Source organism: Pristis pectinata, chromosome 22, assembly GCF_009764475.1.
Source record: "Pristis pectinata isolate sPriPec2 chromosome 22, sPriPec2.1.pri, whole genome shotgun sequence".
Classification (NCBI taxonomy): Eukaryota; Metazoa; Chordata; class Chondrichthyes; order Rhinopristiformes; family Pristidae; genus Pristis; species Pristis pectinata.
The window spans coordinates 16,502,384-16,520,812 of NC_067426.1; the positions used below are offsets into that span (position 1 = coordinate 16,502,384).

The 18,429-nt window shown below is 39.2% G+C and overlaps 1 protein-coding gene across 7 annotated transcripts in view; it reads right to left on the reverse strand.

The window, feature by feature from the left end:
* Positions 1-7,378: 7,378 nt before the first annotated feature.
* rnf19b (ring finger protein 19B) overlaps positions 7,379-18,429 on the reverse strand; it is a 119,119-nt gene continuing 108,068 nt past the window's right edge. For 6 of the 7 annotated variants that reach the window (XM_052036611.1, XM_052036610.1, XM_052036609.1 and 3 more), the window contains 6 exons: positions 16,127-16,289; positions 14,738-14,852; positions 13,350-13,490; positions 12,298-12,505; positions 11,422-11,556; positions 7,379-9,571 (listed from right to left, as the gene is read on the reverse strand). In XM_052036611.1, the coding sequence (XP_051892571.1) occupies positions 9,139-9,571; positions 11,422-11,556; positions 12,298-12,505; positions 13,350-13,490; positions 14,738-14,852; positions 16,127-16,289 (1,195 nt within the window). In that variant the 3' untranslated portion in view covers positions 7,379-9,138. Of the gene's footprint in view, positions 9,572-11,417; positions 11,557-12,297; positions 12,506-13,349; positions 13,491-14,737; positions 14,853-16,126; positions 16,290-18,429 lie in introns of those variants that run through there. The other variant, XM_052036614.1, reaches the window with a different exon arrangement.

An 18,429-nucleotide genomic window follows, 5' to 3' on the forward strand; every position in this document is an offset into this window, starting at 1 on the left:
GTGGAAATGCCAAGCTTAACTATTTCAACCATTTTCACTGTACCACATATGAGTTACCTCTGGTGGTCCTCGTTAAAGAGTCATTCAAGATTGTTTTTTTTGCAGCATTTCTCTTGTCTCTCACTCCTCATTAAAGTCTTTTTTTTAAAAAGGTCTCCAGACCCATCAATGTCCCTTCTTCTATTTGCTTTGGACTACATTAATATTAGATAGGAAAAGCTATGGAGTATTTAATATTCACTTCATTTGCCTTCAGTGCATGTTTAACAGTAATTCTGAAAAGGAAATATAGGATTCACTACAGATAACTTTTATTCTCAGTCAATATTAATTCAAATAAGTAATTAATAAGTGTTCAGACAAAACACTACTTTCAAAAATCCAGAAGTACTTTTTTTTCAAAAAGGAATTAACTTTCTACAGTAGCTGAATGGATGATTGTGATTGTTCTGCACCAGTATTTTGCCCAGGGTGCTGCAGCTTCTTGTTTCCAAAGGAGATCAGCTAAATTAGAACCAATTATAGATCTAATCAGGATCAGTTCCACACTGGATTCAGAGACTGCATAGAAGGAGACTATTCAGTCCATCCAATCTGCACTGTCTCTTCTGAAGTGCAGGCTAGTTCCACTCTTTTGGTCTCTGACTTTGGCTTAGCAGAGATTTCCCTTTTACAATGTTCACCTTATGTCCTTTTGAAAGCTACTAATAAATTATTGCTAATTATCCTAGTTAGGCATTGATTTCCAAATCTCAACCAGTTTTATAAAAACACATTTCCCCCATATAAGTTATTGACCCTTCAATTTATCTTTATTTAGTTAAAGCTTTCATGCTTCTCTGCTCTAAAGTGAGCAATTCCAGCTTCTCTATTCTACTTACATAAATGTAATCCCTCTGGGGCCATTCTAGTCACTCTCTTCTGTGATGTCTTCAAAGTCTTCCTGTCCTTCAAGGCCAGGATAGGCAGAGGTGAGGGTTACGGGGAACAGGCAGTAAAGTGGAGTTGATGCTGAGATCAAATGAGCCATGATCTTATTGAATGGGGAAAGAGGCTTGAGATGCACTATGGCCTACTCCAGGTCCTATTTCTTACATGCTCTGTTTTCTATCCCTTCGCTTGTGTCATATCAAGTCTGCTGTCCAGCTTGTCCCATGGGTTTCAGTCTTCCTAATAAGCCTAAGGTGATTTTAACAAGCCACTTTTGAAAGTCCACACACACAATCAGTTACACAGGCCTTATCATTCTTTCTGTCCTCAAAAAGAAGTCAAAACAATTTTTCTTTAACAAATTCCATGCTGGCTCTATTATTCCATACTCATCCAAGTAACCATTAACTGTCTTCCAGATTATTATTTGTATAAACTCCCCACCATTGAAATTAAACAGTCTCTCATGTAAATACCAGGTCCATAGTTCTCCCCATACTTAAATAAAGGTACATATTTGCACCCTTCGAGTCCTCACAGTCCCCCTGCATCATTGGAAGATAGTGGCCAGCACCTATGCAATTCCTACCTGTACTGGGAGAAACCACAAGTGCATTGATCTGGACTTTGCTTCATCTATTTGTATCTCATCTGTTATCCCAATAACCTGTTCAGTTGCCACAGCTTTATCAATGCCGTCTGCTTTGGTTAATATCAATAAAAGAGACAATCTATTCCAATCATACATGCCATTTGAACACTCATGGGCTTAATTAAACCTCTGACAATCATTTTGCAGTAAATGTGCCCACTGAAGATATTTGATTTCTCTTTTATGTTAGCTGCCAAAATAGCCTTGTACTTCTCCCCCCTCACTTTATTTTGCACTTCTCCAACCTTTTATAATCACCTTGATTCTTCCTTGTGTCATCAAGCTGGCATTTGTCCTTTTTCTACTTCAACCTGCTCTAACCACCTGGAACACTGGCTTTAACTACACTCCTTTCCCTCTTGGAAGAATTTATCCAAATTGTATTCAAACCATTGGTTCTTGGGGCATTCTTTGGGCTTTGCTTTAGAAAGGTATTTCTTGTTCTAAAGTTCTAAAATTTACAAAAGTTTGCTTAACAAAACATTCCTCATAAATTGAGGAACTATTGTATTGGGTTAAATAAAGGCTCCCATTATCACTATAGTTTGTCCCACTTCTCAATCATTCCCTGCAAATCAGCTCATTTCTTCTTATCATTTTAGTTGCTTGCATATTGTACAAAAAATATGCAAGTTATATGATGGAGGTAAGTTGAGAAAGTGCAGGAGCTGTAGAAGTTCAGCTGTGATCTTATTGAATGTTGGAGCTGCATCAGCCACGTGGGCTACTGCTACTCCAATTACTTCACTCCTCCAGATTTTTTTATAATCAAGTGGATTCTGTCTTTGATTTCCTCAAGGACATGCCCTCTTTCTAGGCACTGAATCAAAGCTGTCAATATAGTTATTAATCCATTCATCTATTTTAGAATCTTTTGTTCTTTTAGATGCTGTACTGCTGGGCACCCATGGACAGAATTTAGTCTGAACACTTATAAATTATTTTGGTATTGATTGGCAATAAAATAGCTGGACTACAATAAAATTTATGGATGATTGAAATGTTACTTCTCGTGATGATGGATTCAGGGTGACTATAACTTTTAAACTAATCACTAGAAAATATTGAGGCCATGTTATTGTTCAAGTAGTGTGGAACAATGTGTTGAATTCTAATATCTCATCAAATAATTTGATTATCAACAGATAACTGGCTCAGGTGGATATATTAAAATGTCAGAATAATCGTTGACCTAACAAGTGCATGTATTGACTCATCTATAACCATAATAATTGTTGTCCGTGTGCATTTTGTGTTGGTTCTTTATACTTAGGACCCACAACAGGTTAATGTTTACATGGTGAAGTATAAGCAATAATCTGAAGCACATGGAACTCTGACTCATAGCTTTGATGCATGAAGAATGGGAAAGTAAGGAATTCAACAGCAACTGTTTTGTTTTTTAGCTTTGGGTTTAAGTATTCAATGGTCCTCTAGCTATTTCATCTTTTTGACTTGAAAGCCTCCAGCAAACTAATTGATATTAAATTTCAATTTATTGAGCTTAATTCCAGTAGAAGTATTTGTGATAAGATTATTGGTTTGTATTATATATTTACAGCATTTGTACCAAACCCACTTGGGACATATTAATGCAGAAACAACATTTTAAGGCAGACATTCTTTCTACCCCTTAGCAATGTGTGTATCAACCAGTTCCTATGGCATATAACATTATGAAAATCAATACTAGTCAAATACTGTCCAAATTAATAAATATTATTTCCTGATGAAAATCATTCCTAAATGATATTGTTATGCCTTAGTGTATCCGTGCCGTATAATTCACATTACACAAAGCTAATAGGCACACTCAAGGGAAAAACAGTGGAGTTTGCAAAGAACTATGTAATTTTTAATACACTGATAATTAGTAAACCTATTTGTTAGATTGGTTTATAAAATATTAAGCATTACTTGCACAATGCATTACACGGTTTTGTGCACTGATTGCATTACAGTGTATATACATTGAATAAACTTGTGTTTTATACAGTTAGCTTTGCACATTGCAAGATGGAGGAGTTAAATAAATTGAAAAAATTCTGTCATTGCTATGCTGGCATTGTGCTTAAGGATAGGCTGGAATAAAGAGAGGACATAATGTTACTTTATGTTGTAAGGTATTTTAATTTTTGTGGGTGTATTTATGTATTGTTTTTCATTTTAGAACAAATAATGTATTCTAGATTTGTGTTGATAAATATTGTGAATTTCTGTTAAAATTTTAATCAAAACTCACTGCAAGATTGAAAGGATGCAAAACTGATGTGAATTTTTTCTAGTGCTCTAAAAATGTAATTTTTCCAGTTATGAAAGACCAAGATATGTAATAGGTTTGGTATATTGTAACTAATAACATTTATAATTAAAGATTGATATATTGCCACAGATATCAAATGCTGTTCTGGATTCAGACTACAGCACATTGTATTTTTTGTCTTTTTACTTTGCCATCTGTACACGTACAAATCAAAACAACTACTTTTCAGAATCCTTGTTAAATTTTCTATGGCATTCAAATTACCTGTAGCAAATAATGAATGGAAATTCTTTATAAATTCCAATTGTAGAATATACTTGCCTAAATCTGACAATTAACACATGAAAGTAAATACTGTATTTGCAGGAAAATATTGAACTGCAGAACTTGTAAATGCCATTCCTCAAGTATCTGTACCATTTTTCCTGAAATTGTTTCACACCATCTGCCTCCCTATGCAGTCTGCCATGAGTCAGTTCTAGATATTTAATATCCCCTCTATTGCACCTTTTAATACTCACACAGATTTTAAATGCACTAATTTCTGAGTCATTCTTGTGCACTCCCTTTTTAAAAAAATTAACCAGTTTCCTACTTTTTTGGCATGACTGCTTTTCCTACCATAAGTTGGTGGCATGATTAAGACTAATTCACTGGCCACTTCACTGAATTATCTTTGTGTGAACACTGAGCTTCAAACTTATAAACTCTACCAAGAAGGACAAGGGCATCAGGCACATGGAAACATCACCATGAGTTCTTTCTGAGCTGCACAAAGTATCACCACTTTTATTGTAGCTGGTTGAAATCCTGGAACTCCCTACCAAAAAGCACTGTGAAAGAAACTTCACCAGTTCAACAACTTTCTCAAGAGCAAATATGCTGGCCAAAGCTGTAATGCGCAGGTCCCAAAAAATATAGATGTATAATAGGGAAAATATTAGTTAAATCTAATGTGGGTTCTTCATATACTGAAACAGAAGAAATTATATTGGGGAATAAAGAAATGGCAGAGAAATTTAACAAAGATTTTGTGTTGCCTCCACAGAAGGCACAGAAAACCTCCTGGAAATAATGGGAGGCAACAGGTCTATAGTAAAGAATTCAATTAAATTAACTGTCATAAAAAAAACTAGTAGAAATTAATGGGACCTGATAAGCTGCATACAGGAGTTTGTAGGAGGCAAATATTCCTACTCTCTGCTTTCTGTTTGTTAACCAAGCTCCAGTGTACGCCAGTACATTGCCCTTACTACCATGTGCTCTAACTTTGTTTCATTGGCTCTTGTGTGGCATCTTACTGAAGGCTGCCTTAAAATCCAAATTCACTACCTCTACTGGTTCTCCTTTATCCAGTTACAACCTCAGACACAAGCCGGCTTTCATAAATCCATTTTGACTCTGCCCAAGCTAATTATTATTTTCCAAGAACCCTTAATAACATCTTTCAGAATTTTCCCCACTATTGGTGTCAGGCCAAATGATCAATGGTTTCTTGTTTTATCTCTTGCTCTATTCTTAACTCATGGGGTTACATTTGCTACCTTTCAGTCTATGGAAGTCATTCAAGAATCATTGAAATTCTGCAAGATCACAACCATTGCAGCCATCATCTCCATAGTAATGACAAACAAACAACTACTTGCATTTATATAGCATCATAGATTTAAGCAATAGACTGGACGTGACAAAAAGGGTGAGATTTCAAGCATCTCCCAGTGTACCTGGGGAAGGGAATGAAAGCATGTCTCAGGGATGAAAGGGGAGGATGTGGTCAGAATCAGATAGTATTGTTTAAGGTATCAGAGAGTATTTTTGGTGCACCTTTCAGAGGGAAATCAAATATTAGATAGGGCATGAGAGACTTAAGCAAATGATCAAAAAGATTTGCGAGGATTAGAGAGGTCAGTGTGCATTTTGGTGGCTTGTCTCCATTAGGTCAAAGTGTACAGTGTGCTCCAAAAATTGCATGTGTGTCTAAAAAAGCACCAGATTGTTGTCACCAGGTTGTTGTGCTGAGGAGCCATATGGTATCATTTTGCTACCAGCTTGTGGCCAAATTTGGCAAAGCAGACTGAATGTTGTGCAGAAGGGTTGGTTGCAGCCAATCTGCAGTTCTCTGTGCTCACTCAGTGCTCAGCGATGTGACGCCTAGCAGCATACTTATTTATCAGGCAGAGTATTGAATCTAAAAGTTGACAGGTCACACTGCAGCTGTTTAAAACTTTAATTGGGCCACATTTGGAGTATTGTGTGCCGTTCTGGTCACTGCATTACAGGGAGTATTGAGGTTATGGAGAGGGTGCAGAAGAGATTCACCAGGATGCTGCCTGGATTAGAGGCTATTAGCTACAAGGAGAGGTTGGACAAATTTGGATCGTTTTCTCTGAGCACTGGAGACTGAGGGGCAACCTGACAGTATTTTATAAAGTTATGAGAGGCATACATAGGGTAGACAGTCAGAATCTTTCTCCCCCAGGATAGAAATGTCAAATATTAGAGGGGTTAGATTTAAGGTGAGAGGGGGAAAGTTTAAAGGAGATTGCATGGCAAGTTTTTTTTTACAGAATGGTAGGTGCCTGGAACATGCTGCCAGGGGAGGCAGTGGAAGCAGATACAACAGCAACATTTGAGAGGCATTTAGACTTGGACATGAACAGGCAGGGGATGCAAGGATATAGGCCAAATGTAAGCAAATGGAATTAGTTTAAATTGGTCTCACGGTTGGCACAGACTTCGTGGGCCACAGAGCCTGTTCCTGCACTATGTTCTTCACCCCCTTTTGCTACCCCTCCCACCCTCCAACCCCCAGCTCTTCTTCACCTCTCAATCCCATTCCCCCCCTTTACCGCTTGTCTCCCCCTGAACTGTTCAATGGTCTCAAGATACAAATTTGTTGTGGACAGCATCTGCCAATAATCAGGGAAGGTGAGAGTAGGGGTGTTGGTACTAGGTACATCCTATTACCACTGAACATATTTTAGTACAGCCTCCATTTGGCTCTCCAAGTACAATAATTATACACTTACAGAGTTCGAGTCATACTGCATGGAAATAGACCCTTTGAGGATCTAAGTCCACATCAACCATCAAACACCCATTTACTTTAGTCCTACACTAATTCTATTTTATTCTCCCCAGTTCTAGGAAAGATCTTCAACTTGAAATGTTAGCTGTTTCTCTTTCCACAGATGTGGCCTGACCTGCTGAGTATTTCCTGTTAGATATAGCCAAGGTCATTAACCTATTTTTGAGATGGTGAGTGATACAGGCTACAAGTTAGGTTTAGACCAGCCACAGAGTTGGCAAAATTAGAATGCCTCCTCTTGTGCATATTTTATGAAAAAACACCTATTTATGCAGGTGTAGGTTTCAATTGCTCATAGTCATTCTAGAACAGGGAATATTCTACCCTTGCCTGAATTCTGTGCACCTGACTCTGCCCCAAAAGCTAAATCTGAACAGCATGCAGAATACTGGTGCTGGTGTGCTCAATGTAACAAAATTAGTTGTTAGTTAATATACAATCATACTCAAGTGTAATTCACTTTATTTACATGAAGCAATAACAAAGATACTTTTAAAACAAAAATAAGACAAGGCCTAATAATTGACTTCATGTTACCACCATGCATTCCCAGCACCAGAGAAGGATCAAGGTGCTGAAGACCTAGAGTTTTAAATTTTTTTTGGGAATGACCATCCATGGATGATGAAATTCCAACTGGGGATTGTATTTTTTTTTAAATATTTATCCTGACTTTTTCCCACTCCCTTTTTAAAGGCACTAACTTGCTGGCACACGACTCCACAGGCACCAGCAGCCTTTAAGGTCACTCAAGTAATTACTTATGTGTGAGCTTGGACAATGCAAGTGTCTGTACTGAGCAGGCTGTCAAATGCATTTTCATTTGACAGTCACATACATTTAGTTGGGATCAGGGCAGATGCAATTTCATATGGAGGAGTTCATGAAGGGGAACACAGATCTCTCTTTGGGGCTGTAGAAGTATTGCCACAACTGCTTCCTAGGCTTAGACCTTGGGAAATTGAAATGAGCTAGGAGATATGGTTACATATGTCACCAGGAGTACCTTTACCAATAGACAAAGGGTGTGCAGCTTCCTACCCTCGGTTTTAAGAGGAAACTTAAAACACTAAAAGGACCACAGAAGCATTTTTAGATCTGAAAACACATTTACAATTATTGTGTTTGGTCTAAGACATAAATTAAAGGTCTGATAGCTTTATCCATTTCATTTTTTATCTTTATAATATCCATCAGAGATCAACAGGAAACAGAAACCATACAGTATTTTAAATAAAACTGGCTGATTTGAGATACAGCAAATTGATTCCAATATTAACTAATCTAGAGTTAATAATCCATGCTGAAATAACTCATTAGACACTTTGAATTATGTCAATTAAAACATACAGTTTCTGGTTCTTTGCAACTCATTAGCAGTAAGATGGTTCCTAGGATACTGCAGAACAGTTTAGGCTTCCTTAGAAAGGCATTTCAGGCTATTATGCAATATCAAAAAAGGAAAACAGGAATATTCTTCCAAACTCTAGCCTATTGACAATGTAAAAGGCAAAGCACAGAGTTCCCAAATACTATTATAATCTCTGCTAATGAGTTTAATATTAATAAGCTATCTTAAATACATGATCAATACAGCTTCCCTTCATTAATTCCATTTTGCCATGGAATTAGTGTAGCTTATTCTCAAGAAATTATAACATTCAGTATCTGGTTTTGTAGAGTTAACACTAGTTTATTGATTTTGCAGCATTTACCTCAACTGTTTCAATCTACAATCAAATTTGAAGTAATCTGAAAATCCAGATTAAGGATTTACTTTACCCTATACTGTACTGAGGATGTCACAGCCTGTTGATCAGCACCTACTTTACCAAATCACTAAGAATCTATTTACTGTATTCTCTTCACAAAAATGATTGTTTAGAATCCAACAGGTCACCCAGCAACCTAGAAAAGCTCAATTTTTAGCGGAGTAGAACAAGTCTGAATATTTTTTCCCCCATATGGGATAATCTATTTTTGGGCAGAGAAACAGTTCTGCTTAAATTCATGCAAAAGATTTCCGGATTAATTTAATCAAGAAAGTAAGTGATTAACATCTTTATTTACTGCATCAAGGATGTGATATTCAAATATGCAATAACATTTTGTATATTTAAAACAACAGAATGAGACACATAACATTTCAATATTCTGAATAAGGTGCATGTTGTGGGTTGATGAATTAGTGATGATTGGGTGGATTTAGATGTCACGTACAACAGTTTCCATTTGCTTTCCATCTTGCTCAAGAAAACATTCCCTTTGTTCATCGTCATCACACTCCAAACTTTCGATGTTTAAGAGCTTGATACCTGGAGCTGTGATTTCCAACTGACTGCCATTAAATGGACTGGGTGAATCACATTCATCAGAACTAATGTCAGGCACATCATCTGACTGAGAGTCTGTGCTATTTTCATCACTTTTTATGCTCTCCGGTTGAGCAAGTGTTACATCATATGTGTTGCAATCCCTGTTGTCACTCATGAAAGAACTGTCCTTCTCTTCATGGCAAAGTCCGTCCACTGATTGAGAGTGGACGTGAAGCAATTCATCAATGCTGCTATCACTGGTAAAACATAAGTGACTGGGTTTGCTTTCAATGTCAACTTGCACTTCCAGATTGTTGCATTCCCTGTAATAAAAATAAAGATTAATTACTCAGTTTGAAGGGCTCAGTTGCTAATTAACTTCAAGGAGTGTAGTGGCTTTTGTTACTTCCTTAAGGAGTCTCAGCCTCTTAGAGTGCCAGTTCTGGATTACCCAACATCTAACAGTCTGAGACAGTAATTCAGGGGCATAACAACCTGAACAAGATACGTCCTGTTTCTCTCCAATTTTTAAGTTGGGTGATTAACGCACCTGAACCTGTACGCTGTTTTTTTGCTCGTAATTGTTGATTTGCATCCATCAATACACCATGGTTCTCTGCAGAATCACACAAACTAATAAAAATGAATGATACATTTCCCCACCTTGGGTCATCAACTTGGTTGACTTGTACAAGACAACTCCTGATTATTTTCCTCTAATCTTCTCCTGAGTGATACTAAAGCTTATCCTTGTAGCTATTAGTGTTGAAATTTGACTACGTCTCTTTTAAAACTCTGATCATCGCAGAAGCAGAGAGTTCCACATCCAGTAGATGAGGTTTTTGCTGATTGCCAAGATAAACCAGTAACTATCATTTTTTTTCTACTGAGGCAGTCTTAAGGCCGACTTGGTTCTGCTCTGGATTTTTTTGGTTCCAAGATGGCTGATGAGGCCAACATGGGAACCACAGGCTCTTCCACAGATGGGGCAGGTGTGGCCACAGGGTGGGTAAATAGTTTGCTCCCTCTAATGCTTTATCATTTACAATGTCATTCACTGTAAATCATTTAGTGACTAGTCACCTATGGTCCCAGTTACTATCAGTAAATGTTGTAAATATATTTTGTTTTAAAGCATGGCCCTTCCGAGGTATTTCTCCAACTACCCCTGCCCAAAAAGCATCCTAAACATTCCTCAAACTCGATTGAAAATAATGTCACATTTTAATCAGCATTAAATTTCTGCGGACACATTCATTTGTGCAGGTAATAGGGGATTGGAAACAGGACAGAATTATACATCAGCCAGATTTTGACACAGAACCAAATGCAAAATTATTCTATTTCCTCGGTTTAGTATACTGCAGATGCCAAGAGCATGTTGTTCTCTTTGCCAGAGAAAGCATTTACAGATTGATTGGTTGCTTTCCAGAATATTTCTTTTCATTCCACAAGCATGATCCTGAGCTTCTGGTCACTTATCATTTTAATTCTTGCACCCATTTGTGTTCTGATCCCTCTCTCCTTGGCCTCGTGGACTGCTCCAATGAAGTTCAACATAAGGTTGACGAGCAGCAACTCATCTTTCCAATAGGCACATAGAAACTATCAAGACTTGTCAAGTTCAATAATTCCACTTCATAATGACTACTCCCATCTTTCCAGGCAGTTATTGCTGGTAATGTTTTGTCACTTTCAGGTCTGGAACCATGTTTTGTACTGAGGGAACACTGATTGTCAAGACTTATTGTCTTTTGGAAGAGATGCTTAATCAAAGTTTTATCAACTCTCTCAGGAGAATTTGGAAGATCATATAGCACCATCTTGATGAGCAGGTGATGTATTTTCAGATGACTGGGCAATGTTAATCTTCATTACTGGTTGTTAGCACACTGCTGGTGGGATCTTGCTATGGGTAAATTGACTACTGTTTTCTCTTTGTAGTAGTATTGACCACAAAGCACTTTACTGGCTGTACAGCACTTTGGAACATACCAAAAGACGTGAAAGGCATTATAGAAATGCAAGTCCTTTCAGGATAATTTTTGGGTCATCAATTTTTCCAGTGTTAAGCTCTTTGCAAACAACTCGAATTTCTTGTACTTGGAGGAAGGCTTGTTAAGTGTAGTTTGTTCATTCTCCTCTGAATATTAGGGAATGTTACGTAGCTCACCTGTCCTGTGGGTTGTAGGAGCTGATGATAGAACCTGCCATGGCCCTAGTGCTGGCATTATCACTGGTTGCCCCAAGGCTGACGGAATCTTTATGCAATTTGTTTCTTTTTTGAATATCAGTTTGAATTTCCAGCCTGCAAAAAAAAAAGTATTGCACCTTGAACCTGGATTTGATATCAAAATCAATAATCATCTCTAATCTGATTTTATAAAAGAATCAACTTGACAGTAGAATACATTATTATAACACTAGGGGGAAGTATGCAGCCTGCTGCATACAACCTCTAACCTAGCTGATAACACAAGTCCTCCCTCAAAGTTACAGGATATCTTTTGCTCTGCAATATGACAAAGAACAGACTATTCATTCCAATTAACGACATCCTTTCAGTAGCCTTCCAGAATGATGAAAGACATGGAGCGCTTCCAAAGCCTGGCAAAGGGACCTCAGCCACTTTGCTCTCTGGATAACTGGTGCACATCTGATTTTACTCCACACTTCCCTCTGAGCACTGCACACCAGTGGCAAACAGGAAGCAGCATTGCAATTTTTCCAATCTGAAATTGATCCAAGATGGCAAGGATTCAGCCAGTTTTTGATCTTAAGATCTCATCATCTCGGATGTTATTCTGGAAAAGCCCATGTCGTGTTGACTTGTTATTAGGAAACAAGGTCCAAGAGCAATAGCCATACCTGATGACATCAGTGCTAAAGGATGTAATGGTTTTCTGGTCACTTCCTTTGTCTTTAGGGTAACTGTCAAGCTGACTCTGAACTCTGAACAGTGGCATGAAGAAGTGTTGGTCCATACCATACTACTGCCCAATACCTTATTGCTTTTTTTTTTACAAAGAATAACAGTGTCAAAGTGTACCTGCCATGTTGTCCACTGCTCCCCGACAGTGCCCCTCCAGCCAGTGTGCTTCCTGATAAAGCTGCAAAGCTGGCAGTCTCACTGCAGTTGCTCTGCATCACACTCACGCCATCGATGGGGCTGCCACTGGTACTCAGGACACTGGTCAATCCTTCAACACTACTGTCTCCAATACTGGGGTTCTTCAGAGCTCGCCATGCGTCAGCAACTGAGAGGAAAGAAAGAGAATTAATAGGAGAGAAGGGGAGAGTGTGTCAGGGACAGACACAGACAGGTAAATGAAAACAAAATAAACAAAACAGATTAAAAAGGTAGAAAATGCTGGAAACAAATCAGCAGGTCAGGCCCCATCTGTGGAAAGAGAAACAGAGTTAAGGTTTCAAGTCTGGGACTCTTCATCAGGGCAAGTCAGAAAAGTAGAGATTTTGAAGACAATTAGAAACGGCCCTCATTATTATTCAATACAATTTATGTTGCCCATATCCTACTTGAATGCAAATTATCATCGATTTTTGAGACTTAAGGTAAAATTATCAAATCATGGCTGTTTTACTAATTCTCAACACTCGAATTCTCACTTGTGCAAATTCCGTTAGTGTTAACATTTCCTGTTTAGAACTTCACTTTGGGGTTCCTCATTTCAAATTCGCAATGGCTACTTAGGCATTTCAAATTTAAAAACAAGGTTTGAGGACAGGCTGAAAGGTAATGATGGAACACAGGTCAAGTCTTACATGGACTTAATGGTACCATTAGGTGGGAAGCATTCCATTCTTAGAACAGATGTCAGTGTTTCAGGTAACTTTGTTCACACACACCCACACAGGCAATTAACAAATGCAGACAGCTGCAGTATGCATGACCAAACCAGTGCACCAGGCAGCAAAAACAGCAGACATGGGTGAGTAAACATCCACACCGAAAGCTAGAAAATATATTAATGTATTCACATCCACCAAACCCTCCTGAGAAAGCAGTTTCCTGGGAGATCAGTTACATTACAACATTTGACATTTTTTCTAAAGTGGCTGCCAGATGTGTATGCTGGTTACCTGTAATTGGCCCATCATCTTCATCAAATTCAATCTTCACTCCTTTTCCATTGGCTGCACTGACACCACAGCCACCGCCACGGCAGAGTGACACTGGGACCACACCATAAACATAAGCCAGCATAATGGGAACTCCAATTCCTTAAAGAAATCAGAACATAGATTGAAATGTCTTGCTAAAAACAACGGATGATATCATATATCAACGAGTGGGATCAATTAGAAGAGTGTCAATTTAACTTAATAATGACTTGAAAAATCATGTCTTCTGTGTATATTAAGGCACAAAAACAACATATCAGAAGATTTAGTAATAGATGGTGACTCGAGACCTTCAGCCCAAGGAGAAACCTTAATGACTGGAGAATCACTATGGCAGAAGCACAGAGGGGTGACCTCCACTGACAGGGCTCTTGTGCATATTTAGAAGTGACATAATCAGGCAGTCAGTTGGAGAAAACTTGGTCTTGCAATGATAAACTTGCTTTTCTCAAGCTCATAGTGGGTTGCAATTACAGAAACAACTACATGAAATACGGTGTTGTACACAAAGTAGTTGAATAAACTGTATCTGACCTTATCTCAACCAATGCTTCGCATTACCTTTGGCGATGGCTATCTACAATAGACATGAAACCCCTTTGAGGTTGCAACAGATCTTACTGTTAATACTGGTTTACACTTATGTATAATTGGATATCCAACATTACTTGATAGTATTCAAAACTAAGAGCTATGTTTTGAAATCCACTTTTATTATACATCAGCTTTTTGCAGTCATCTAGTAATCAGACATGCCTGTTGTAACATACTAGACAGAACTGCTAACTTTGGTGGAGAAAAGGTATATTCAGTAGCAAGTGCTCAGACTGTTTTTAGAAATGACTAGCACTGCTATACTTAAGGATATACAAAGCAAACCAGAGATTTGCAACAGGCAATTTAATGTCATGTGGTTTCTGTGGTGTGTTAGACTTGTCTCCTTTATTTCTCACAGAAGCATCTCCTTACATCAGCTGAGGCACCAGAAAGGTGACTGAGGAACAGTGAAGAAAGTCCTCAAAGAAGGAAGACAGTCCTCAAGAGGCAAATGGTACGATAAGGGAAACTAATTTTGGAGATTCTTAAACACGATCACAAAGGTTCATTGCACAGAGAACACTGGTACAGCCACTAATACACCAACTTAATTATGAGTTGCTGCTTATGCAATGGAGAATCTGAAAACAGAAGTAATAAAATATCCTGCATCCTGAATTCTTGTGTCCACTATTTGAGTACACAGCCAAGACAGTGAATTTACAAATCTTATTTGAACCTTCCAACAGTTGGTCCTGTTACTCAAATCTGCTCTGAACCGCAGTCTCAGGGAGAGAATCAGACCTTACCCACACTGACTGCTGCTATCACAGGAGAAGCAATGACCGATAAGGTAACTGCACCAGTGATTGCCAAATTCCTTTTGTGCTTTGAAGTCTTTTTTCCATCATAACGACTGTGAACCTAAAGAATAAAAGAAGGACAAGATGATCACCCTTTTAAATAATCTTCAAAGCAGGAGGAAGATGCAAGATTCATAAAAATCTGTCCTATCTTAACAAATCGTGCACCCAGGACCAACAGGTTTACAAGTACAGCAGACGAGTTCATTATGATATTTTGCTCCCTTTTATTTTGGGATTTACAGAGGAGTAGGCAAGAGAAGCCTGTTCCCTCCTCTCCTTTGGAACCATTATGCTGGTTGGTTTCCAAGTGAAAAAAACAGAGAACTGGTCAAGAAACCCTTTCTCCTTCCACTGGTGTGGGGGTACTGGAAATAAATGCAAGCCATCCCTTGGGGCACAGAGCATCATTTTGAAAGCCGATATAAGATTTTTCTTTATTATTTAGGTCTGAAGTGGACCATTTTATCATTTGCTAATAAGCACTTAATTCCTGCTTCTTGTCTCTGCTAAGTATGACTTGCCCTGAGGCAGTAGCAGCATAGTTATTTTTTAACCAGGAGCAACTAGCACTAAGACCACACAGGTGGGGGAAAGAAAAAGAGTAGGTTCTTAACATAATCACTATTACTTAGTTCAGAGATCTCAAGCCTCCCTCCTTAGCTTCCAGAGCATCCGCCAACCTTCACACCAGCACTCCTGAGGGCTGCTATCATCCCAGCCTATTCTCTACCACTATCACAAGTACCTACTCTTACTCCATGACCCAATCCCACCACTGATAGGTGGTCTGGGGTCCAAAATTAGGAGTGCCTCAGACCTTACCAATTGAACTGTGCACTGTGTCAGCACTGTGCAACTGTGGAATTCAGAAATGGCACTCTCAAATTTATCTTCTGTAATGTTTACTCATACCTCCCTGCTTTAATCAAGCAAGACTATCTGGACTCAGCTTGGCCAAGATCTACAGGCTTGAATGCAACAGAGGTACCAAGGAAATATTCAGTTACACCGCAAGTGAAATTGACCAACTACCAGAAACTGTATCCAGAAAAGTGAAAGTTAAACATTTTAAGGAAGTAAATTTTCTAAAGGCAGCAGCCAGAAAGAATTGGATGGAAGCCATTAAATGATGGCAGTTAATTAAGTAGATCAAGTGAACCTCCATAACATAGCGTGGGGTGTCAGAAAGAAAATTTTAATGAGAGGTTGGTTAATATACAAATCAGGACAGTTATTTACAATAATTATAACATTGTGGTGTTAGTGTGATGCAGGAGTGAAAGGCATCATTAACACCTGCCAGCAGAGATATTCTCTAATAATCTTCCTTACCTTACGGCCGACATAAACGGGGATGCCAATGATCATGGCAGGAACAGCAATCCCAGCGATGAGGGAAATACCCACTGGAGCACCAATTAGAGTGCCAAGCTGCCAGAGAATTTTTTTCTTCTTGCTCCAAGGCTTCTTTCCCCAAAATGTGCAACCAGAAGGGCTGAAAATGGCATCGGAAGGAAGTCAGAAACTGCTAAAGAACAAGGCTCATCTTGGCTAATGCCAAACTAGTTCAATGCCACACATCACTTAGCAGGAGTAATGCTACCTGTAAACAGGGATATGGTCCTGTATGAAATATTTCTATCACCTGCAGCTAGATGGCAACCTTAGTTCAAGGACTTTGTGTAACTGAGTTGGGTTAATACGCTAAAATGGTAGCATGTTATACTAAGAGCAAAATGCTGCCTGTGCTTAAGGTGACGAGTTGGCCTTATTTGAGCAGGGAAGTCCCAGCCTACAGAATCCAGTCTTGATGTCATCCTGCACGATGCGAGGTAGCATTTCCCTCTGGTGGCTCCAACGAGGTGGTGATGATGGAAGGAGTTGGCAGAGGCTCAGTGGTGGCAGCAAGGAGAGCAGATTAGAATGGGATTCAACTGATGGGACATGGGCATGAGGGAAGAGAGAGGTTCCTCTGGGTGAGGTATGGGGAAGAAGGGGTGAGTGGGAGCCAGTTTAACATGAGAACACCTCTATTGAGGGAAATTAGGAACAAATCTATTGCAGATAAATCGACTTTCTGTAGGAGGAAGTCTTAGAGACCCTTTAGCAGAGATATAGGACTAAAGAGTGCTGAACAATTACTCCCAACCTACAAAGACTAGTTACAATTCCATGCTCATTGACTGCGAGACAGGATTTCAGCAGCGCCAAGGGTAGCGACAGAAGCAGCAGCAACTGGAATGGAGGCCACAGAACCCCTCAGCCCAAGCTCATTTCCTTTTTTGAGTGGGTCTACTTTGATTCTGTGCCTCAGTGCCAGTCTGCTCATCCAGTGCTGGCAGAAACCTCCATACTACCTCACCAACAAGGGCCCTTTTTCTCCCCTAGAAACATCAGGGGCCTGCTCCCATCATAGACTCAGGCAACAAAAAAAAAACTGGATTTCCGAAAACGAGTTAGCACGTTGGATCCAGAGCATGAAGAGGTGAAAAAGGCCCTGCCTCCCACACTGCAGATGTGTCATATGGGTGAGACCTAAACAAGCTATGGTTGCAATGCTCCGTTTTTCCAGATGGTGTGTGCTCTGCTCTACTATTTTGAAAAGGTGGTGACCCTACTGATGTGCCGGAAATCCAACATTCTACAGAAAATGCTGCAAGTACTTGGCAGGGGAGGCAGCAACTGTGTAGAGAGAAATAATGTTTCATGCCTGTGATTTTTTCCCCTCAGATACTGCCCCACTCAGACCATGAAGTAAACATAATCAGGAGATAACAGACTTAACTGATCACAGGCAATAGTACATTGTTTTCCCCCATGCTTTGGGAACGAAACTACCATACAAGTTGCTGCCTCCAGCAAGAAAATATAAAAGTTGGCCGTCCTGTTAAGTGGAACAATGCTGGGGACTTCAGTGCTGCCACCTCTTGAAGGGCACTTTTGGAAGAGTGGACCAACACCTGCAGCTTTCTGCAGAACTTGGTACTGGGACAGGGTTTCTTGGTTTGACACTGTTGCCAAAATGAAAAAAAAAATGATTTCATCAATGAAGTTTGTGACTTGGATCAAACCCAGCTGAAAGCCTATGTTCAATTTTGGGCATCACATTTCAGGAAGAATTTATTAACATTGAAGAGGATATGCCAAGGCATCAAGTACAAGAGTTAGGACGTCATGTTGCAGCTGTACAAAACATTGGTTAGACCACATTTGGAGTATCATAAACAATTCTGGTCACAACACTTCAGGAAGGACGTGGTAGCAATAGAGAGAGTGTAGAAGAGATTCACCTGAATGTTGCCTGGAATGGAGGGCTGTAGTTAGAAGACTGCATAGGCTGAGTTTATTCTCATTGGAATGTAGCAGACTAAGGAGTAACCTTATACAGATTTATAAAATAATGAGGGGCATAGATAAGGTAGATAGTCAGAGTCCTTCCACTCCCCCCACCCCAGGGCAGGGGAGTCCAGAACTAGAGGGCACAGGTTTAAGGTGAGCAAGTTAAAGGAGATCTAACAGATAACCTTTGTCTGTGGAAAAACTTATCTAGAATGAGCCGCCACAGGAAGTGGTGAAGGCAGATACAATTACATTTAAAAGGCATTTGGACAGATATTTAGCTAAGAAAGGCAAAG